A 25,053-nucleotide genomic window follows, 5' to 3' on the forward strand; every position below is an offset into this window, starting at 1 on the left:
GGCGGTTGCTGCTGCTGGGCAGAGGGGAGTCGTGCGGGAGCTGCGGCTGCACTAGGACGCCACATTCCCTCCTTACGGGACTGGTGGTGAGGATGAGTGAGAGCTGACCCTGCCGCTGCCGCCGCCTGTGCTGTGAAGTGTCTGCTCCTCCTTCTCCTCCTCCTCCTCCTCCTCCTCCTCCCCTGTTGTGGGTGAACCTGCGCTACGGGCTCTTCACCGACACGGGGGAGGGTTGGTTTGTTTGTGTATTTGTTTAAGGCAAAGAGAGAGAAAGAGAGAGATCTTCCATCCACTGAAGCACAGTTCACTATGATCGTACTCGCATTCAGCACTGGAAGCCGGTTGGATTTCGTGTCTCAGCCCAGGGTGTTTTTCTTGCAAACCTTCCTTTGGATTTTATGTGCTACAGTGTGCAAAGCGGAGCAGTATTTCAATGTGGAGGTAAGATCAGCCGTATGCGTGTGCGAGCGTGTGTGCTTCCCCCTCTCCCTTTCCCCCCTTCCCTTTTTTTATATCCCCTAAATAAAATCAAATAGCCAGCCAGCCATGTCTTCCAGCAGCCGGGGCATACGCTTGTGTCGGCTTTCTTTCCAACAGCCGGTAGCTAGCTCCCCTCCCTGAGTTCCCCCGCCTGATGGATGCGTTTCAGCCGGAGATCCCGTTATCCGCGGCAGCACAAAGCGCGATGCTGAGCGCTGGAGCGCAGCCCGTGCCTCCCCGCTGCCCTCGCCCACGGAAGACGGGAAACCCTCAGCCCGGGCTCAGAGAAAACCTGGGGCGTAGTATGTACACACAGCTCAGGGAAGGCTCTGTGAATATCTCGGACTTAAGATACCGCTGTATTGCTGAGTTTCCCCAGCCACCTTTTTTTTTTTTTTTTTTTTTTGAAAGAAGAATGAATGAAAGAGCGTTATGGGAACAGGAGGAAGGAAACTTGAGATTTTGGCACGTTTCTTTCTGGTAAAGTATTTGACAAAATAAGATCTTTTTCCCATTTAAACGTAACAAAATGAGTTGCCACTAGAAATAGTGAAACAAACGGCATAAAGGTGCAACTACAGCACAAAAGTTAGAGGGTGTGGAGGACCAGGAAACAGAATTTTGTCCAAGTGAAGAAGAAGATTAAAATGTGGGGATACCTAGATGGGGCAAACCCTAAGAGTTTACAGTGACAGTGAGAATTCAGTGCACATCCATTTCCAGTCACTCTTCTATACATTCCAAGTTTTCCCGTTTGGGGTTTTTACATAGTGCTTTTTATTAACTAAAGTTCCTTTACTGACTTTATAATCTTCCCTTCTTTTTCCCCCTCCTGTCACTCCATTCGTTCTGCTGTGAGCCCTTTTTCTTAATCTGTTTCAGTGCGATGTGTGTATTTCCCTCTTCCTTTCCCTGTCTATTCGACTTCTTCATCTTTCTTGTTATGTGTCTCTTAAATTTATATGTGCTCTTTCAACTTCTAATATATAATTCTGCTTTTCTGTTAGATCCGTGTGTTCCTTCACTTTCTTCTGTCCTGCCCATTCCAAACTTTCTGCTGCACCCATATACCACCCTCACTCATTCTTGTTTCTAGTCTCTTTCATCTCCTGTGTTCCCACAATTCTTTCTCTCAGAGAAATGAAGTCTGTGTCTTTTCCTCTGTCTCACGCATATGCACACTCGCTTGTTTTGTATGAGCTCTTGTTCTCACTCAGTGACACTCATTCTTGCTACTGTCTCTGGCAAGACTGCTGCCGCAGATGCTCCTCCGACCCTAGACTCTCTCCCTTTTTGTCTAAAGTTCTTACCTGTACTTCTTCTCCCTCTGCCTCATGTAAGATCGCCTCAAACATATAAAAAAATCACTTTTTCTTTCCCCATGTCTGCTTTCATTCTAGTCTTTCCCTCTCTACAGGTAGTTTCCCTTGCCACATGCAATCCTCCTCTCAGCTTAACAACACGCATCTGTGGCTTCTCTCTCTGACTTGTATTTCTCCAGAAAGTATTGCCTTTTTACTCCATCATTAAGATCTCTCCTGATTATAAATCCTAGTCTTTTTTTCTCTGTCATCTGCGCTCTAGTCACTCTTCTTTGTTCCTTATCACAAATGTGCATCTCTGCTTCTGTTTGATTGTAAGCTCTTTGGGGCAGGACTCATGTCTTCTTACATGTTTATGCGGTGTGTACCATGGTCGAGTCTGGAGTACAATTGTGAGACTTTTGCCGTATAAATATTAAAGTTGCAAATTTCAGAGTGCACATTGAAGTTTTATCCTTCTTTTGCTCGTGTCCTCAGCTGCCTTCTTTACTGATGAGCAGGGGAAGGCAGCGTGGAAGAGAGGAAGTTGCTCTCTGTCTCCTCTCCAGGCTTCACAGGCTGGCCCCCTGCAGGGTATAGGGATGAAATTCCAGCGACAGAACTTTCTCCTCCCACAGTAGTCTGCTTTGCTGGCATCTGGCTCTGCTGGAGAGACGGGCGGCAGATGGAGCTAGTGTGGGAGGAGAAAAAGATTGGTTTAGTCAAGTGGAATATGAACAGGAGGCCAACTCCAGTCAGAAGGAGGTTTTATGAGGAAAGAAGGGAAACACTTTCATTTTTGCCACCTCTTCCATATGGAAAACAGCACATTTTGAGGGCAAAGGCAATAACAGGAGCAAGAAACACTGTTGGGTGGAATGAAGTAGTGTGTGCGTGTGTGTGTGATGAGGACACATATTTCTCCCTTTTGAAATGTGCCATCTCCTGTTCTTCCTCACAGCCCTTCTGAAACAGTGTGTTGTCATATGCCAGCGCTCCCAGTCTCTTTTCATATTTAAGTCTTTGAGCCACAGATTGCTGAGAGCCAGAAGAGTGTTCCAGGGAATTACTCTAGTATTCGAGAGTTGTCCTAATTCGGGGCCTTTCCCTAGGCCACTGCCTTTGACCACTGTCAGTGACATGGTCCTGGGCTAAATGGACCTGAGACTTGCCCCAGAATAGCCATTACCATGTTTACGTTGTTTGGGTAGTGCTGAAAATCTAACTTTCTTTTTGTTGGGAACAGCAAAAGCTAAAAGCATGGGAAATTTGAGGCAAAGGACTTGGCAACAGCATGTATGTATTGTGCTGTGCAATCCTTGTCAGCACAAGTGCATAAAACAGTTGTACTAGATAGTAAATTGTGAAAATATGACAAACATTTCTTACGACAATAAGAATAAATATGTGAAGTAGGGTTCAGAAAAGAAGTGGTGTACGTTTAGTTGAATGAAATGTCACTGAACAAATGCTTAGGGTGGTTGCAAAGCAGATTTTTTTTCATTCTTTCTCGTCTCCAAATAAAGTACAGATAATACCTGTTGAACGTTATAAAATGCAGAGATCATTTATTTTCTCTTGTTATTCTGTCTCATTTAATCCACATTCCTGATTGATAAGAAAAATCTGTACAGGTTTTTGTTTGTTTGTTTGTTTATTTCAATGGGGGTTTGCTAGGCTGTGAGCCAGGGCAATTCTTAGGAGATACTACTGTAGCTCAAAGGTATTAAATAAAAATGTTATCTTTTAAAAGAAAAACACAAAGCTGAAGTTCACAAGCTTGTATGAACATTACCGTTCTTCTTTATAATTTTGTTGTCCCTCTGTAAAATTTCATTTAACATGGATGAAGTCCTCAAGCTTGCGATGATAGCCGAGTTGTCAATCCTGAAATGTATTCATGTATGTAGTATTACATGTAATAGACATAGCTGAGTAGAATTCAGATCATGGAGTACGGGACTCTGGAGGGGCACACCTGCACTGTGAGTCAGTGAAAGCTTTGTGGTAAAGCTGTGTGAGAGATGATTGTAAACTGATAGTTTAAGTAATGATGAAGTTTAAGATTTGCATACTCTTATGTGTCGGAGGATTTTAGCGTTAATTTTCAAAGTTCACTGATTACTAGTGGCATTTTTGTGCGATATTGTTTCTGACATCATAAGAAAAACTAAGGCCTGCACTGTTAGCTCCCTCTTCTCTGTGCTGAACTACTGGTCCAAAACTAGAACATCAATGAGTAAGTGCACTAATGGAAGAATATGTCCATCAATGTAGAGTTTTTCTACTGTTTTCAACTATTTCTGTACACTAGCAGAGGAAAATGTCATCAGTGAGATATTGAATGGAATAATAGTTATTAAAAGAACATTTAAAATGTAAAATTGAAACAAGAACACACACAAGGTAATTTGTTACTAAAAAATGATAGAGCAACCGACTTCCCCCTCCCCTCCCTCCCTGGGTTCCTCACTATAGTAATAATATTCTGTGTTGCTCAAAGATAACTCCTTTGCATGTTATTGAGAGTTTCTATAGATGGTCTTTCACAAGTATAATCATAGACTATATATATTTTTATATGTTTTCCTAAAACCAATAGTATTGTACTGTTCGAGCTGGTATTATCCTGTGAGTTTATCTTCTAATGTTATCCCTTAGTTTATTTATATATTTAAATAATAAGTATGTGTATATTTAACTTACTATTAAGTATTCAATATAAAAAAAAAAGTCACCATTTTTTTAAGGGAAAAATGGTTACTGAAACAAGAATATCTTGGTCAGAAGACAGGATCAGCATGAATCTAGAATAAGATTAATCTCCAGGTCCGAATACTGCCTACTCTTACTCAGCTGGGTATCTGCGTAAGCCTGTTGAGCAAAGAAGTGTTCTTAGAATCGCACCTAGTTTCATTAACTGTATCTGTGATAAAGGAAACACTAGAGACAAAGCATGCTTCATCATCTCTCTCCTCAAGCTGGCAGTTATGCTCTATTTTCCTTCTTCTAATGCTAAATATATAGGCTTGAATCCCTAGGGGAGATCTTAAAATGACTCTTACTTTAGTGTGAGCAGCTCCTTAAAACAATACACTCTTTTCTCTCCTCCCATTTTCAGAGATGGGACAGTTAAATTGCATATTGTGGAACAAAATACAGTGGAATCCAAACTTCAGAAAAATACCATCAGTTTCCTCCATGGTAATAAGTGGCTGAGAACCCCACTGTTTTCATTGTTAATAAACTTTACAGTTAGCCTCCAGCTCCTGCTGAATGGTAATGCATGACCTTTTCTTCCATAGGCTTTGAGTCTTTTAAGCTTAAAAACAGACCAGTTTAATTCTTCAGTTGGTAATTGAAAAGGAATAAACATTTGGGAGGGGAAAAAGTCCTCCAATATCACCTTTACACACTTTTCAACTAATGGGCTTGGATGTCAGGTTTGCAAGCACAACACAGTATTTTTGTAACTTATTAAAATGCAAGCTCAAAACTATGGAGAAACAATTAAGGTGGTTTTGGTATAAATAGTGCCATGTGTCCTAAAAGGACTTTACAGGGTCTTCTGCATTGTTTTTGGTTGCAGTGAGTAGGTATAATTGTCAGTTATTTAAATCCTAAATCTTACTCTTGCATAAGGTATCAACTAAATGAATTGGATTTTTGTTAGAACAAGAAGTGCGAACTGAAATTATTAGAAGGTTGGAGAGGAGTTATTGAATCAGGTGGTGGAGGTGGTTAGTGGGTGAAATACTAGTCAATAAAAATATAGATATAATGTGGTGTATTTCCTATTTGATTATTGAGGAAATATAGATACATAGAAAACGTCCTGTAAAGGCTTCTGATGAGCAGATATATCTAGGTAAGGAAAATAACTGGAAAGTTATGTGTCTGATAGGCAACAGAACACTCTTCTGTCACAGAAGGCAAATACCTACTATATAATGAACTGGCTCTCATTTGATACGAAGAAGTACATGTGGAGACTGCTAGTTGGCAGACTGCATTCTCAGCTGTAGTTTAAACAACAATTCCTGTTTACAAAAATTGCACTAGATCAATTTTCCATTGTGAAGTATGAGATTATTTCGTGTTACTAATGTTGCAGGGATGTTTATGGTTTCTGTTGCCTGTATTTTTTTCAAAGACAGATTGAAAAGATGGTCCCAGTTCACAATTGACATAGTATGTTAGACCTTAGATGCAGGATGGATTTGTTTATAATTCTAGTTCATCTCATTTTCCTATTGCAAATTTTTGTCTGTTTAGTGTTTAAACATCACATCTATTAGTGGTTCTCAATTCTACTAAAGGAAAGAAATAAAATGGTTAAATAAAGAGATTTATGTAATCACCTTATGTAGTGCAAGGTAAACCTACCAAAACATGTATTCCTAATGTTTTCTGACATGAGATCTTACTAAAATAAATACACAATTTATTAGCTCACCAAAACCCCCTGAACAAGCTCAAGCTCTCACCCCTTCCGTTATTCAGAAAGCATAATGTAAAACTCCTGCATAAGCATTCATTGTTTCTTCAGAGTGGATATATTGTGTTCTTTAACTGGTTTAAGATTTATGCTGCTCTTTGTCAGTTTTATTTGAATCCATCTGAAAGGTCAGTGCTTGCTCTAGGCACCTCAGCTCTGCTTATGCACTCGGCAAGACTGAGTTGTAAGAGTTTATAAAGATAGAATGTGGTGTTATAGATTTTAAAACATTTCAAACTGCATCTGTTTTCAGTATGTTAAAGCCTGTCTCATCCTTCTACTTTATTGAATGATCATTTTGTGGAGTTAGACACTGGAGGACTCTTGTGTTGGTGCTTTTTGAAGATCCTTAAAGTAACAATGTAGCTTTTTTTTTTTTTTAATCAACCTATTTAAATTGCTTAATTCTTCTCGCCTCTCTGTTTTGGATTCCAGTTTATTGTCTAATCTGTTCACTATCCTCAAACTACACTATTGACCATAATCTGAAGAGGCAGGTTGAGTCTGTTTAATTTGTTATCTGTGATATGTCAGATGACAGATTTGGTTTCATTTTGTATGAGGAAGACCAGGATTAGTGCTGCAAACATGATTTTAGTTGGCACTGAATGGATTTGAAAAATAATTATGATTAGAGCTTTATCCTTTAAAGAGAGGTCATGCTATTTGGAACCTTTATTTATTGGTTGCCTGGCAACGGTTCATTCATGTTCCTGCTTATCATCATTCATTATAAGCATCTTTGCTGTACAGTAAGAGCAATTAAGTGGTAATGACTTATTTCTGTGATAAATTAAAATTGACATAAATTACAGAAATTGAAAAAAAAAAATCTCTGTAATTTTACTTATTAACCGAAACTGTGGTACAATGTTTCTCTACTTATTAACGGCTGGTTTATACCAGCTGAGGAGTTATCTGCACTTCAGCTGTGATCATAATGTTCCTAGCATACAGGTATTACAGCACATAATTGACTTAGGGGCTTGTTCAGGTGTTTTTGTCATGCTTAAAATCTCCTGTTAATTTCAAGATCAAGGCTTCAGAGTATGAGGAAACTTATACCCTGTTGATTTCAGTGCTTAGCATTAGACAATCCAATCTCGAGTGCTGAGGCTTGAACCCAGTATTGGGAAAGGGGTTTAAAATTCTGGGATTAAAACTGCTGCAACAGGGGATGAGCAGCTGAAGTAATGAGCCAGAATAGCTTCGTAGAACATTAGTCGCTTGATGGTTTCTCTCTGTAGAACAATAGCAGTTTTTATTACACTGTGAGAAAACATTCATAAAGCATATTATTTGACAATTGTTTTGTGACTGTGGATGAGAAATATTTTGCCTTTTGTATTAATGCTTTATGTATCATATCAAGATTGATGCTTGTGTGGAATAGCAGTGTGGAATGGGACGGTTGTGCTATGGAGTATTCATAGAAGATGTCTCTGTACATTGGGAGGAATATTGGAACAAAGTCCTTATGGCTGCATCTTAAAAGAACATCTGTCACTGTAGGGCCAGGGTGGAAGTAGATTTGTCTCTGTGCTGCTACCTCTTGGCAGCAGTGGCTTTGCCTCTATACCGGACGGCTCAGCACTCAGGGAAAGAATGTCCCTCTATGACTGATGCCTTCTGCTTTGAGCTCCTGATTACCAGGCCGTGGTTATGGGGGACAAAGTAACTGCTATAAGACAAATCTATATCAGTTTTCATCAGCTTGTCCCACTCACATGACATGTCTGTAATACATGAAGATGCTGTTATGCATTTTTACCTTTTACGAAATGATTGAACTGGTTTCACAGTTGTATAGATAATTTGAAAAGAAATGCTAACCTCAGAAAATCTGGTCTTTAATTTTTCCTCATGATCTTGTAGAGAAACAGTTGTTTTATTTCATTGGTCCTGTTCATTTTTGCTGACGTGTAATCACATCTCCACTTACAAGTGTGAAATACAGGTTGGTGAGGGGGAGACTTACCTTTTCAGAAAATTACCAGCTGAAAGGCAGATGGAAAATTATCAATTTCTTTAAAATGTAGATAGCAAAACAGAAAAACAAGCATCCCTTTCAATGGGAAGGAACATACTTCCTTTAAATGTATCAGTGGATATTTACAAAGTGTACCAAAGAGGAAATTGCTTCCTTTTTCTACTGCATCCAGATCTGAAGGTGATGATCCTGTCATATTTTCCTTTCTTACCTCAGATGTTGGTTGTGTGATGCTCTTCTAGGAAATGGCGTTGACCCACTGAGAAATTGACAGATTGTGTTTGTCTACATGTCATGGTTTACATGCTGTACAGAATAGTAATAATGCATTTAATTGCAAGTGAAACAAATGATCTGTCTTCCACACAATAAAATCTATTATTATTGCTAGAAGTAATAGTGTTATATTGCTAACTATACAGCATGATTTTGGTCTTGGCAACTATGACTTTTTTATTCTTTCATTACTTCTATGTATTTAAAAAAACCCCCAAAAACCCAAAAAACAACAACCCAGGACTGTGTTCCCTTTTTCGATTTTCCTTATTGATTATGAAGTGCTGGATTCTGATACTTCTGTCCTTCATTACTCATACATGGAATGTCAGCTTTGGAAAGGTCTTTATTATCTCTTTCTCTATTGCATGTATTTTTAAATATGTAGGAAAAAGGAGGCAATGTGAGTAAGTGACTGAGGCATTGTGCTGGGGGGCTGGAGGTCTGGGTTGTGTGTCCAGTTCCATCATGAGTCTTCATATCGATCACATAGCTTGTCCATCATTGAAACTTAGCTCCCACAAATGCGAATTGGACTAACTGAAGAGTATTTACTGCCTTTTCCAATACATGTCAAGAACAATAGAAGATAAGTGATGTAAAAGAGCCAGGAATATGTCTTCATCATTCATTTGTCTTGGGACAGTTTCACTTTTTTTCATAAAAAGTAAAGAGATATCGTAAAATATAAATACAGCATTTCAATTTGGTCATCTGTGTAATGATTCAAGTAGCGAATACGTTCAAGAGACAGATACCAGAGCAGAAAAGGTGAAAAACATGTCTATAACACTTCAAACCCTGGTGTTCTTTTTTGTTGTTGTTTTTTTTTTTTTTTAAATGTAAATACCAAAACTTGGTAGAGAACATTGTCAGTAGGATTACATGAAGGATGTCATTAGATGACTGAAGATGCAGAGTATCGCATTCTCTTTCAGAATGAAAGTTGGAATAAAATAATTTTTGTTACCCAAATATGAAAACAAATAGCCCGCTTCAAAATGTATTTAAAGAAATGTAAAAGTCTTAAAAAATAAAATGCATTCTGGATCAGATTGTAAATGTTACACAATGCAAAATTAAAAACTGTTCTATTTTTGAATGAAAGTACTATTAAGTAAATTGTTCCACAAACATTCGTGTTGCCTTGTCATGACAGTACCTGTTTTTCCTTTTCTGTTTGAATATTTGTGGATTTTTATGAAATACAATAAAAGATTGGCCTTTCATTGTTCCAGGTATTAATGTTTTTTATTAGATACCACTAATAGGCAGACATGCTGCTCACATACCCCTGGATGTTAGAAACTTAATGGTGGGAAGATGAGGCACAGGGGAAATAAGAGATTTGCTATGCTGACATGTTAAGTATGATAGAATGGAAACTGAATCTTGTTCTTCAGGGTCCTTGTACCATGAGTTCACCTTATGACCTACCTTCCTTCCTTCCACTTTCCTCCTTACTTTTGTTTTCCTTGCTTCTTTCTTTCTTATCTCTTATTCTCATCTTTTTTTTTTTCTTTTTTTTTTTCTTTTCTTTCCCCTCAGCTTGTCTTCCTACAGACCATTGCCTGTAGCCAAGGAAAATAATCAGTCATTATTGAATCACAGAGTCAGAGATATTAGAGATGGGAAAGACCTATCAAGAGCTTATTTCTCTGCCAGTCCAGGATTGCTAACTATTGTATATTTGCTGGAGTTTTGTCAAGTCTTGGGGCAACCCAAGAAGAATACAGGGATCGCGTTAGGTCATGCAGAGAGGAAATGAGAAAGGCAAAAGCCCAGCTAGAACGCAATCTGGCTGCTGTCATTAGGGACAACAAAAATGTTTTTACAAATATATTAATGACAAGAAGAGAGCCAAGGAGAATCTCCATCCTTTATTGGATGCGGGGGGGGAACATTGTCACCGAGGATGAGGAAAAGGCTGAGGTACTTAATGCCTTCTTTGCCTCAGTCTTTAACAGGCAGACCAGTTATCCTCAGGGTACCCAGCCCCCTGAGCTGGAAGGCAGGGACGATGAGCAGGATGAACTCCCCATAATCCAAGAGGAAGCAGTCAACGACCTGCTATGCCACCTGGATGCTCACAAGTCTATGGGGCCGGATGGGATCCACCCGAGAGTGCTGAGGGAGCTGGCGGAGGAGCTCGCCAAGCCACTCTCCATCATTTATCAGCAGTCCTGGTTAATGGGGGAGGTCCCGGACGACTGGAGGCTTGCCAATGTGACGCCCATCTACAAGAAGGGCCGGAAGGAGGATCCGGGGAACTACAGGCCTGTCAGCCTGATCTTGGTGCTGGGGAAGATTGTGGAGCAGTTCATCTTGAGGGCGCTCACAAGGCATGAGCAGGACAACCAGGGGGTCAGGCGCAGCCAGCACGGATTCATGAAAGGCAGGTCCTGCTTGACCAACCTGATCTCCTTCTATGACCAGGTGACCTGCCTAGTGGATGAGGGAAAGGCTGTGGATGTGGTCTACCTGGACTTCAGCAAGGCCTTTGACACCGCCTCCCACAGCATTCTCCTCGAGAAGCTGGCGGCTCACGGCTTAGACAGGTGTACTCTGCGCTGGGTAAAAACCTGGCTGGACGGCCGGGCCCAGAGAGTTGTGGTGAATGGAGTTACATCCAGTTGGCAGCCGGTCACGAGCGGTGTTCCCCAGGGCTCAGTTTTGGGGCCAGTCTTGTTCAATATCTTTATCAATGATCTGGATGAGGGGATCGAGTGCACCCTCAGTAAGTTTTCAGACGACACCAAGTTGGGCAGGAGTGTTGATCTGCTCGAGGGTAGGAAGGCCCTGCAGAGGGACCTGGACAGGCTGGATCGATGGGCCCAGGCCAACTGTATGAGGTTCAACAAGGCCAAGTGCCGGGTCCTGCACTTGGGCCACAACAACCCCATGCAGCACTACAGGCTTGGGGAAGAGTGGCTGGAAAGCTGCCTGGCGGAAAAGGACCTGGGGGTGTTGGTTGGCAGCTGGCTGAACATGAGCCGGCAGTGTGCCCAGGTGGCCAAGAAGGCCAATGGCATCCTGGCCTGTATCAGAACTAGTGTGGCCAGCAGGAGTAGGGAAGTGATCGTGCCCCTGTACTCAGCACTGGTGAGGCCGCACCTCGAATACTGTGTTCAGTTTTGGGCCCCTCACTACAAGAAGGACATTGAGGTGCTGGAGCGTGTCCAGAGAAGGGCAACGAAGCTGGTGAAGGGTCTAGAGTGCAAGCCTCATGAGGAGCAGCTGAGGGAACTGGGGTTGTTTAGCCTGGAGAAAAGGAGGCTGAGGGGAGACCTCGTCACTCTCTACAACTCCCTGAAAGGAGGTTGTAGTGAGGTGGGTGTCGGTCTCTTCTCCCAAGTAACTAGCGATAGGACGAGAGGAAATGGCCTCAAGTTGTGCCAGGGGAGGTTGAGATTGGATATTAGGAAAACTTTCTTTACTGAAAGAGTGGTGAAACATTGGACCAGGCTGCCCAGGGAAGTGGTGGAGTCCCCATCCCTGGAGGTATTTAAAAGACGTGTAGATGCGGCGCTTAGGGACATGGTTTAGTGGACATGGTGGTGTTGGGTTGATGGTTGGACTCGATGATCTTAGAGGTATTTTCCAACCTTAATGATTCTATGATTCTATGTTTCTATAAGTCAAGTTTCAAAATCCACAGTGGTGGGACTTCCAAAATTGGAATAAAAAAAAAGCTGGTAAAAGTATGGTAGGGAAAACTACAGTGGAAGAATTCTTTTCAATAGACTTTTCCTTTGCCTACTGGCAACAGTCTGAAGTTGGCACAGGTTAGGCAATTTCTGATTGAAAGTGATGTCTGTTCTATAATCCAAGATGATAGCAGCTGTTTATGAGCATAGATGGCATGCACTGATTGGTAATTCGGTGTATTTCTTTGACTTTACAGAATGAAAAGTACAGGAGGGGCAGAGAGAAATGAAGGATTGATTTAAATTTTCACTCCATTTGAAATCCTGAGTGCGATTGAAATGGACTAACACTGCCTGATTTTAAAAGATATCTAGGTGTGTATGGACTGCTGACACTGTCTCAGGAGGGTTTGACTAGTTTATGATGATTTTCTCAAAGTTCTATGCCTTGCTGTATTTAAGTATTACTGCCTAGTGAATAAAATTGGATATTAGTAGGAGTCTTACAGATATCTAGATATTACGCTCTGTTAAAAAATCTTATTTTGGAATTTCACACATTACATCATTAGTGTGATCACAAACACAGACTTAAAGATGTTCATGACACTGGCACATATGAGCTATCATAATGTCCATGCTTTGCAAATTAGCTAACACTTGTGAAACAAGGATCTCAAGATATTTTATGTGGGAAGCTTGAGTTTGTTTGCTGATATACATCCTGATTATGAGATTTGTGCAGGATGATTTACATGAGGTATATTTTTCAGCAAGTGTGCAAGCTACAGGGTTAGATCAGGAAAGGGATTCAGTTTGAGAGAACAGTACTTAAATTTAGGTGTTCAAATGTGCTGTACATGTTTCCTATATATTAATAAGTCTGCTGAAGTCAATGAAGCAGAGAGACTAATTCAGCTGACCAACCAGTTAATGTCTGTATCAGAGTGACTTGAATCTTTTTTCTGGACTCTATTGTTGGTATTGACTAGTAGTGTGATTCAGTTGCTTACGTGTAGGCATCCAGCACCATTTAAAGTACCCTTGGCTGAGATGTGCACAAGTCTGACAGAAATAACATGAGACCTATGAAAGTTTCATCTTTTTAGGCTAGCAACAGAAAGCCAGGCCGTGTCCTAAGTTGTCTCAGATGACACTAGACACTTCTGTTTAGGTAACTGAATCCTGTTCCCGATTTTAAGTGATGGTGGATGGTGTCGAGACACCTATATCTACAGGGCTCCCCCCCGGTAGACACTGACATTCACATGTTGTAATTTGGGGTTGAATCCCTTCCCTCTGCAATGGTGGGATTCATTACACTTGTCTAGGTACCTGGTGCTGTTTAGGCCCTGTGGTCTATCTCGCTTGGCCTCTAATGTTCCAGAAAAGCATGGGCCTCCTAAAGGTCTGATGATAAATCTGCCATCCCCTGGATAATGTAGATCATCTCAGGTCACACCAGACACCTGTACTTCTGACAAACCAGGAGCAGAACTCCATTTTTATGATAGTACAATTTTTACCCTGTCACTCTGATGCCCTGCACATTATTAAATACATTTATCCCTTAGTGCAGGAGGCTAACACTTTCTTACATCTTTAGATCTTGTGTATTTTAAATATTCAGTTAGGGGTATAAAGAAAACAATATTTCTCCACTGGCAACAAGGCAGTTTTGCCTTCAACCTTAATGAGACCAGGCCTGGGCTTGTTTAAATCTGTGTAAAACGTATTACCTAACTTACAGAGAATACTTCTGGCACATTTTATAAACTTAGTGCTCTTGACTGTTATTTGATGCCTTACTGTAAATGATTTTAAAGGCTGTCTTTCCTTCCTTAACATACAAACCTCTAAACAGCTATTTGTTGCCCTTGAGGGGAGAGAACAGAATGTTAAGCATTTTTTTTTAAAGTAAGTAATTAGAAAATACATTTTAGAAGAATAAGCTCGCTAAATGTCTATTGTCGATAGACAATCCCCTAGAAGTTAAAAATGAAAATGACATTTTAATAATTTCTTTGGGTAAGAGCCCTAGGCCCTCAAGAATATTTAGCTATGTTTTCAAGTACTTTTGTTATGTAAAGTAAAATGTAGGTTAATTCAACAGAAATTTACATTTCTGTGTTAATACCAGAATTTAGATCTCATCATAGGCAGGTATGTAATTTAATTGATTTATTTACACTACTTGCTTTAGCTCTTCAGAACTGTGAAATTAACTGGGTCAGAATAAGAATGTTATTGGCCAGCTTATGTTTATATGTTTGCTTATTTACTTATTTATAAGTCCAAAATTTGAAATACCTGTGTATGCTACCTGATGTACTATTTGAATGAGTTTTCTGCTATCATGTAATTATAGGGAGACTAGATGTGCTGTTGGTTTTTAAGTCTGCATTTGGGAAGGGAGAGTGATATATCTGCAATCTTTTATTCCAGAAGAGCTTCCTTTCTAATATTTAGCTCTACTCTATTGTTTTGCACTGACAGGCTCATTTAGAGGAAAAAAAACAGTATTTTAGTTCCTTTGTGAATAATCCCATCATTTTTCCTGGCTGCCAAGAGAATTCACTTTTTGTCCCAGCAGTCAGATAAAGATAGAGTCATTGTTCTTCATAGATTAATTGCTGAGATGCGTTTTCCACTGAGATATTAGAGAATTTTTCTCTTCATGCAAGATCTTTCTAAGGAGGTGATGTCAATTTAATTTGGACCAAAAGATTTGGATTCTATAGAAACATGTTCTTTCTTTAGCTTTGCTCAAAATAAAGATTCCGTTTCATTAAAAGTTTTTTTAACATCATTATGAATATTCCCTTCCTCCTCTAAATTTTCAGCAGCAGAGGAAATAATTCTTAAGGTGAAACCAAGCTTTAAAAATGTTAGAACAATACATTCTGTGATGTTTTGTAAAAGTTATGAGTGACTAAGGACAGGAAAGCCTAAAGCAACTATAGCTTTTCTCATGTTCCAACTCTAGTACAATAGAGAAATTCATCATGCCCATTAGCTTTAGCATGATAGCTAGAGAAGGACAGAGTAGGACTTTTAACTTTAAATGTCCTACAATGCAAGGGTGTTAACTTGTTTTTAGAAATAAAATAGCTACATGTGTAGTTGAAAATTGTTTAATGGTGTTCAGTAAAGTATCTAATAAAAAATTAAAATGTATTTTTTTTTCCTTTGGAACAAAGAATTCACAGAGCTGTTGAAAGAAGTCAACAGCCTTAAGATTTATATAGAAATGGAGAGTATAAATATGCTTTTGTTCCATGGTTTCTTTTTTAGAGCTCATACACTACCCATGTTTCAGTGATAAGAAGAAACTGTTTAGAGACAGGAAGAAGAAGGGAATCCACCCATATTTGATCTATTTTCTTTTACATAACTGTTATTTGTTTACTTATTTACCTATTATCCTAATCAGATATCTGTGTCTAGTGGTCTTGATTTGATTGGAAAACTTTGATAAGATTCTAACTTCATGGAATTGGTCAGATAGTGCCACTAATTTAATTTGATCTGAGATTTTACTGCAAGCTGTTTGAAAAGCACTGAATTGCCAAACATTTTAACTGAGTAAATTAAAAGTATGTATATATTAAATACCTAAGATAAATATTGGTGTGGAAATCCATAGCCTTAACTTATACATAAAGGATAAAGTTGGTACAAAAAGAAGTGGAGATAAACTATCTATGTGTAAACTGAATCTTGTAGTTAGAAGTTTAAAATCACTAAAGGAGTGGTGTTCTTGAAACACTTTCCAGGAAGAATGGGGGGGGGGGGGGGTGGTGGTGGTGTAGGGGAGAAAAAGTTAACTTGTTTCGAGATGGGATCTAACTGTTTAATGAGAGGACTTACATAGTGTAACTTCTCTCATCAGCAGTAATGGCCTGGATTCCTTCCTTGTCCTACACCCTCAGCCTAACAGTAGTTTTCCTCCTTCAGTGAGGCTGATGGCTCTGCTGACAGCCGTTGACTGTAATGTTTATTCTCCTGCATTAGTCTGTCTACCTTAAGAACTCTATAGCTATTGAATTAGACCAAAAATGTGGACTATATTGCATCGATTGACTTCTCCGCTTCATTGCTTTTTGTCACTTACACTATTCAGACACCATGTGTGAAAGTCTCTTTTTCCAATAACATTTAATTCAATGCTGTCAATTGTGAATAAGGCCTGTGGAATCAACCAGACTGGTTTGGAAATTGTAAAAAGGCTTTTGGAATATTTTTGGTTGTCTTCTGCTTTTTGAGCTTTTGAGTTCACATCATCTTCTTCTTTTTTTTTTTTTTTCTGAAACAAGGATGAGAAATTCACAGTTAAAGAAGAAACTGAATATTTTCATTATATCCAGTAAGCCGAGTCTTCAGGAAACATACCAAATATTTAAGATGAAACCTATCTAGCACTAGCCACAGTGCTCACTTCATACCTTTTTTCAGTTTCGATTGTCTTCAAAATTGTATTTGCTGCTATTTTTGTTGCTGTTAAAACTTGCCACTTCAAAAGGTCAAAGTACTTCTAACTGCTGACAAACACTTTTTCACTATATGATGACTACTAACATTATACAATTTGCATAACACCATTAAACTGTTTAACAGTGGCTGACTGGCTGGCCTTGTGCATCACTATTTGTTTGACCATGGGAGAAGCCTAAGTGTGATTCTACAACTTAGCTACTGATTGTTTGCAGCAGCAGGGCCTGGGTAGTTCTCCAGAAATTTAGCTTTTATTTTTACAGGTACTGCAATTTCTCTAATTGGAGAAGAAGAACACAGATTTTACTGTTTTTAAGCTAAGTTTGTGATTTTGTACTCTTAACTTGGTATTTTGTAGCATCTGTGAGAGACAAATGGAGTTGTAGTGAGGTAGAACCAGTGTCCTAGAAGTTCAAGATTGGGCCTCCAAAAGCAGTATATTAAAATACTGTTGTGGTTTAACCTCAGTCGGCAACTGAGCACCACACAGCCACTCGCTCACTCCCCACCCCCCCCACCCCAGTGGGATGGGGGAGAGAATTGGAAGAGCAAAAGTGAGAAAAACTCGTGGGTTGAGATAAAAACAGTTTAATAATTGAAATAAAATAATAATAATAATAATAATAACAATAATAATAATAATACATAAAGCAAGGGTTGCACAGTGCAATTGCTCACCACCTGCCAACTGATGCCCAGCCAGTCCCCGAGCAGCGGCCCCCCCAGCCAGCTTTCCCCAGTTTATGTACTGAGCATGACGTCACATGGGATGGAAAGTTTCTTTGGCCAGTTTGGCTGTGCCCCCTCCCAGCTTCTTGTGCACCTCCAGCCTTCTCAGTCGGTAGAGCATGGGAAGCTGAAAAGTCCTTGGCTAGTGTAAGCATTACCTAGCAACAACTAAAACATCGGTGCGTTATCAACTTTGTTCTCATCCTAAATCCAAAACACAGCACTGTACCAGCTACTAGGAAGGAAATTAACTCTATCCCAGCCAAAACCAGGACAAATACTAATATCAGTAGTGACATGTACTTTTAGTCATAAACTAACAATAATTTGTGAACAAAGGAAGTTAATTTAGATAATATATTTAAATAATAGAAATGAATTTTTAGATGAGTACTTAGATAATATAAATCCTCCCTCCTCCTATGTAATCAGATGCTTTTTCTCTTTCTTTTTATATTCTTTTATTTTGTTATTTTATTTTGTTTTACTTTGATTGAGATAAATGAAATTTAAGAAGATGGGACTGCTTAGTAGCTGACTGCTTAGATAGTATTTTCATGAGAAAAATGCTGGTGCTTGATACATATTTAATGGATATTGATTGGAGGGGGGATGACACAACACAATAGACAGTTGACTGCCTAACAATATAAATTTAAACTTCAGAATTCCCATAGTGATTCACTTCATGCGTGAGTCCGGTGATGAAAATCAGGGGATGGCCTTTGGAAGACCTGACAATAGGGATTCTGCTTGTTCAACAATGCAAATAGGGAGTTCATCATTATTTTAACCATATATGTCTATAATGGAGGGTATTTTAAATCAGCCACCACCTTTCTTTCCTACAATTCAGAAAACATTGCTTGGGTAGAAAGGAGACAGCAAGTCATGAATTTCAAAGTAAGAGCTAAACAGAAACACACTATATGTCAGATAAATGCAGCGGATGGTGTGGCTCTTGGTTTTGAAAGAACAGAGGAGGTAATCCCTTCAGACATTGTTCTTTGCTTGTATTAATAGGGTTAGATTCAGCTTTTGAGGTGTACTCCCACAAAGGGTCTCTCTAAAGATAGTGGAATGAATTTAACTCGTTATGCCCGGCTCGGATGTAAAGCCCTAATCACATTAATGTTGGAGACAAAAAAGCATTTGAAATGCAGTCCCAGATGACCGTAAAACCCTTGTCTCATATAAGATGAAACAGAGTCTGTACAAGAAGGTATCCCTTGAGTTCACTGTGCGTTTCAAGTTATGCCGCATAGGTTTATGCTGAATGAACATAATATTGGAAGATTTTTGAAAGAGATCTGACTGAGTTTATGTATAATATATTAAAATAATAAAACTGTTTTTGCAGGTTTTCTGGAGACTTCTATGTAAAAGTGCCAATACAGTTTAAATTGCTGCAATACAGACCTAACTGAAACTGGTATAAGTCTTCAGTATCTTTAATTATGTTGAGAAATTTCCAGATGGTAAACTGAAAAGGTTTGGATAAACTTTCGTATCATGTGTAACTTCTGTCTCTTTCACCTGTTGATTTGCTTGACGCAAGATACCAAGCTAATGACAAGTTAACCTGCAGGAGTTAAGTTTCAAGATAACATGTCATGTTTCAAAAAGTATAAAATTCAGTATCAGAGTAACTCTGTCTATATTGGTAAGCTAAGCAATGCCAGAGAAGTCTTCAGGCACTGAACTCACCTGTCTATGCAGTTAAATTGTTCCAGGCATGGTTTCAGTGTGGACCAGCTAACATTCTTACTGACCAGGGACAACCTCCTGAAGGATTTGAATTCAGGCACTCTGTGTGTTTAACAGTATGGAGGTGAGCTGTTGTGCCTGTAATTTTTTGATGCTGGAGAATGGTCTCAGGCACACTTAATTTAGACATAACCAGTCTTTTTTGTGGGTGTTCTTAAATGAACTGATCCTGAATTGTCCCTCTCAGTGATTCACTCTGTTCAGATGAGATGTGAAGGGGAAAGGTCCAGAACATCTATGTCCTTGTTACCATTTGTTGCAGTTTCTCTCAAAAAATACTGATGACAGACACTCTGTTGGAAAACTGATTGTCTTGTTGTTTCTTTGTTTTTGCATTTCAATATTTTCTTTGGACTTGCATCATCCAGGCACAACAGGCAAAGGATAGCCCCAGACACTTCTATGGTAGAAGAATTTAACCAGATTTAAAGACTTGAGGATCAGGGCTTTATTTAGTATCAGTCTGCAGTAAGGTCATACTGGTGTATTGGGCCAAGGCTCAGTCAGGTTTTAAGTATGATCTAGAAGATATGCCTTCAAAAGCCTGAAATAATTTTATTGCCATTTGTTGCATACATTAGATTGAGAGTCAGCATTTTGTCTGCCCTTCATTGTATTTCTTTTGAATCTCTGCTTTCTTATGATCATATTTTTCTTGGTTTTAAGTTTGACTTACATTGACTGACTATTGAGGAGACAGACATGGTTTTTCCCATCATTGTCTCTAAAATGATTAGTGGCAGGGCAAGTTACCTAACGCTGTACCAAAGTTGATCAAACTTGAGCTGGAGAAAGCAGCACCCAAGTCTCCAGGTGAGAGAATAGTCAGCTGAAGCAGAAACATTAATTGTTACCTCTGATCATGACCTATGCAGTTGGCTCTCGTGAAATGCTTCCCTGCAGTTTATATGTTTGCAGTTCCGCGTTACAAACTTCATTAAGGTTGCAGATTGTGGATGGTGCAAATGTTATGGTGTTGCCTCACAGTCAGGTCCATATCTCTGGGTAAAGTCTCACAGTGGATGAAATTTTGCTGGAAAACATGTCCTCTTTGGTGAGAAAACCAAAAGCCTCTTTGTAGGTTGCGGACAGTTGTATGCTGGTGTTTATCTGGGATATGATTCAGGCAAAAGAAGCAACCAGTGCTTCTAGTCTCCTGTGCTGAAGGTGAGGTAAGTCAAGAGAGCTTTCCAAGGCTCCTTCCTGGGACTGTCAAGGAAGAATGCCACTGAGAATTGATTTGAACGGTATTTTTGGGAAACGAGCTGGGATGATCAGCTTGTGTTATGTACTAACAGCCCTCTGAACTCCTGTAGTAGCAATGATCTAGCATTATTAGCCTTTAAAACCACATTCAGAGTAGTACTTAGATGGGGAAAAATGAGCCTTCCTCTGCTTTTTTCCTTTGCATTTCTCTTTATAAAGCTCAGCCTGGTACATAGCAGAGGACTTTAGCCTTGATCTGGGAAAGCATGCTATTGAGAACTGTGTTTAGGGAAGATAGACCATTCAGTGTCTTGAAAAGGAGAAAGCCCAGAGTGACTTTTTGTCATTGATATTATTAGCCTCCTCTGATACCCTGTGAAATACTGTCTTCGGTATAAACTGTGTAAACAAAATCAAGCTATTGATACCTATTGTGCTTATTACTCCTACACAAGTCAAATATTTTCTCTTGATCTGACACCCTCCGTTCTCGTTTTGTAAGCCAGTTCTTAATCTGTATGAGCAACTTTTCTAATGTCTGACCTTGTAGATGAAACTGCTGTGTGATGCAGCATTAACTGATTTGAAATCGGGATAAATAAAATGTTCATTGTGTCACATTTATTGTCTGTCATGTCAGCAATACATACAGTAAATTTGCCATGTGTAGGTTTTTTATGAGTTTGAGTTACTCTGACTGGTCTATGCAGTATACAGTTTTAAAGGTTTGTAAATTAGGCCATAACAAGCATTTCCAGTTTCTGTCCTAAAAGTGAAGTCAGAGTTACTGGATTGCAGTTGTTCAGATCCTCCCTTGTTCTTTATGTAAATATAGTTATTACCATATAACATATGGTGCTTCCTCTCCCCTTTTTAACTTCACTTCTTTATTCTAAGTAGAAGAAAGGATATTGAAAATACAGCAAGACTAGCGACAATGAAATTCCTACAGTGAAATTGTGTCCAGACTGAAATTAATGGGAGTTTTACTCTGACCTGTGTGTGGCTGTGGTTTCACCTGGAGCACTTCTCTTACAAAGCTTTCAGTTCAAGTGTGAGGGGACTATGTCTGAAGCCGTGGAATCCCCTGTCACCAGCTAGAATGTTTCATGCTGCTTTTGCTCTGTGTTCTTCACTCACGGGATTAGCTCTTACTAACATCAGTGCTATTGGTTGAACACTGTAGACTATGCGATAACTGTAATTCAGGGGAGTATTACTTGCAGGATGATAATGTGGCTGATAATTTTCCAGAAATGTTTCTTGTGTGCTTGGCAAAGTAGCTTCAAGTCATTAAGACTTATTTCTTCTATTTTATTTAGAAAATGTTAAAATACAACAAAATATCAAATGAGGCAATGCAGACATTTGAACTGGGGGAGACTTATCTAGGGATCCTTTGAACAAAGTGTCTGACAATTTTCAAGGTAGTGCCTCAGTTTAAGCCACTTACAGAAAAAAGCGGCTGATGATTATCAATATGTTTAACTTACCTGTATGTACCAGGTAGATATATACCAGATCACTAGAAATACTTTTCTTATGTTTAGAATCATAGAATCATAGAATAGTTTGGGTTGGAAGGGACCTCTAAAGGTCATCTAGTCCAAACCCCCTGCTGTGGGCATGGACATCTTCAACTAGATCAGATTGCTCAGAGCCCCATCCAACCTGACCTTGAATGTTTCCAGGGATGGGGCATCCACCACCTCTCTGGGAAACCTGTGCCAGTGTTTCACCACCCTCAGCGTAAAAAATTTCTTCCTTATATCTAGTCCAAATCTACCCCCCTTTAGTTTAAAGCCATTAGTTTCATAAAGTTTCATCATGATGTAAAATGAGGACATAATTTCTGCATCAACTTGAAATTATTCTCTCAAAATTTGTCTGAATGATCACCAGCAGAACAAGGTGTAAATGTTGCTACTTTGACCTAGCCTCTTTGCTTGAACTACATACTGGGACAAACTATTTGCACTTCCTTTCCATGTGGAGGAGGACAGCGTGAGATATATTGTACCACTGCCAGTCCATTGGCATCGCCAGTGTTACTCCTCCTTTCTTTGGCCAAGGACAAGTGAAGTGTTTCTTTTAAAATATATGAGATGCTCATATGTCACTATAGTGACATATAGATCTTTGATACTGTTTGTGATATGCAAGGCGTATCTGTCCTACAGTACAGAGTGAAACACAGATATCCTGAAACTACCTGCTCTGCCTGCTAGGTAAAGATACTTAACTGGGCTCCCAATAGCAGTCATACAGTGCTACACCTGACCCAAAAAATCCCCATGTTCAAAGACAAAAAATTAGTATGTGTATGAGTAGATCCAGGACTACATCACTTTACTCCTTTTGGTTAGAGACCTAGGGGAGGTCCCTTACTAACTGGCAAGTCCATTTTACTCTATTTCATTTTGCTGGTCAGCCTAGCATTTTGTTAAGTAATTGTCATGGCTTAACCCAAGTAGGCAGCTGAGCCCCACACAGCCACTAGCTCACTTTCCCCGCAGTGGGATGGAGGAGAGAATTGGAAGGGTAAAAGTGAGAAAACTGTGGGTTGAGATAAAGACAGTTTAATAGGTAAAGCAAAAGCTGTGCATGCAAGCAAAGCAAAGCAAGTAATTCATTTGCTACTTCCCATCGGCAGGCGGTGATGGTGTTCAGCCATCTCCAGGAAAGCAGGGCTCCATCACGCATAGCAGTTACTTGGGAAGACAAACGCCATCGCTCCAAATGTCACCCCTTCTTCTTCCCTTGGCTTTTATTGCTGAGCGTGATGACATATGGTATGGAATATCCCTTTGGTCAGCTGGGGTCAGCTGTCCTGGCTGTGCCCCCTCCCAACTTTTTGTGCACCAGCCTCCTTGCTGGTGGGGCAGTGTGAAAAGCAGAAAGGACCTTGATGCTGTGTAAGCACTGCTCAGCAATAACTAAAGCTTCCCTATGTTATCGACACTGTTTTCGTCACAAATTCAAAACATAGCATGATACAAGCTTCAATGCAGAAAACTAACTCTATCCCAGCCAAAACCAGTACAGCAATTAAAATAGTGGAACCAAAACATAGGTCTCCATGATTCCCGGTTGCATAGGAAGAAATATGGGGTGTCAAGATGGAGTGAAGTTGTGGTGGTGGTCTGGAGGAAGAGCCTTACATTCTTTCACAGTTGCCTAGCAGCTAAATATGACTGTATTTTATTATTACTGCATATAAATGTACCCTTGTTCAAAATGCTTGACAAACATCAGCAAACAAATTCTCACAATGATAATAATGCTGTGTAAAAGCATTACCTCTGCACTTTCGGTAGCACTTTGTAGGACATTTATTGAAACGTTGTATATATATGCTGGAAAATAGTAGTCATCACTCCAGACAGACTTTTCAATCACTGTCACAGTCCTATCATTCTTTTTGAGTCTCCAGTCTGTACCACTTTCACGTTCTAGACATGCTCACTCTTTGTTTAAACATCTCATTCAGTAAAAGCCCACCATCCCTGGTGATTCCTATGGATCTGTCACATGCCATAGGAATTATCTGTGCTTTGGTGGTAAAGTCATTAAGGCATCATGGTATGGATCCAAAAGTTCTTGCTCCAGAAGGCTTCCTCATATATACCAGGTCAGGTATAAGTGGGATGTTTGATAATTTGATCTGTGTGATTAAAGGTGAGCCACAATACTTCATGCTTGTTGATACTAGTATGTTTGTACCATTCTAGCCTTGTGAAACTTCAACAGACCTTTGACAAAAGTATGCATTCTTACTTTGTCAAATGGGATTTTTCTAGGATGCTTTTGTTAGCCTATCGTACATATACAGATGAGGAAACTGACGTCAGTTAATCTGCCCAAACATCACTGTGAGAGCCAGAATCAGACGTCATGATTATTATCTTTGGAAAAGTGGTGTCAGACCACTATGTCACACATTCTTCTAATAATGAGCTTAAAAGTCCTTTGTACACCAGCATGTAAGCCACACTCTCTACAAGGGTTACACAGGATAAGAAGAAATGTGGATCAAATAACTAACAGCAGAGTGCATAAGGGGTGCTAAAGGAACCAGGAGATGGAAAGAGACCCAAGCAACCATAAAGAAAGGAGAAAATGGCCTCCCTCTGTTTAAAGGTGTGGCTTCCCATGGCAGAGGACAAGGGCTTGTACATTCTATCCCATTTTTCCCTCCCCCTAAGAGCATACAGAAGAAAGAGAAAATTGCTTTGGGACAATATGAAATTTAGTGCAACTCATGTGAACAACTACTTCTCTACCTTCTGTGTTAAAAGGATCCAAAGCTCTGTAAATGACACTTATGTCCACTGTAGGACTCCTGTACATAGAAGATTCAAAAAGCAGGCCAGTAGCTGAAAACCAAGTCAAAAAGAACCCATTTCTGATGTTCTCTATCTCCCATATGATGATGATAACAAAAGAAGAAACTGTATATCAGGAAATGTGATTTTTTGTTATTTCCTTTATTTCTACAATGTATATCCTCAGCAGCCGCTGAAACCATCTGTAACAATGTTTCTAGCAAGTTTTCATGGTAATTGTTCTTTTTATACTTTTCCCCATGTCCACTTATGCTGTGTTCTAAAGGAAAAATGCATTAACAAGCTCTCATTTATGCCTTTTCTTTGCACGTTTTAGAAA

The 25,053-nt window shown here is 39.5% G+C and overlaps 1 protein-coding gene across 1 annotated transcript in view; it reads left to right on the top strand.

Annotated features, from left to right (window-relative positions):
• Positions 1 to 44: 44 nt before the first annotated feature.
• MMP16 (matrix metallopeptidase 16) overlaps positions 45 to 25,053 on the top strand; it is a 182,817-nt gene continuing 157,808 nt past the window's right edge. Inside the window, exon 1 of the mRNA XM_076329455.1 lies at positions 45 to 441. Coding sequence (XP_076185570.1) covers positions 310 to 441 — 132 coding nt within the window. The 5' untranslated portion in view covers positions 45 to 309. The remainder of the gene's footprint in view (positions 442 to 25,053) is intronic.

This window comes from Aptenodytes patagonicus, chromosome 2 (genome assembly GCF_965638725.1).
Source record: "Aptenodytes patagonicus chromosome 2, bAptPat1.pri.cur, whole genome shotgun sequence".
Classification (NCBI taxonomy): Eukaryota; Metazoa; Chordata; class Aves; order Sphenisciformes; family Spheniscidae; genus Aptenodytes; species Aptenodytes patagonicus.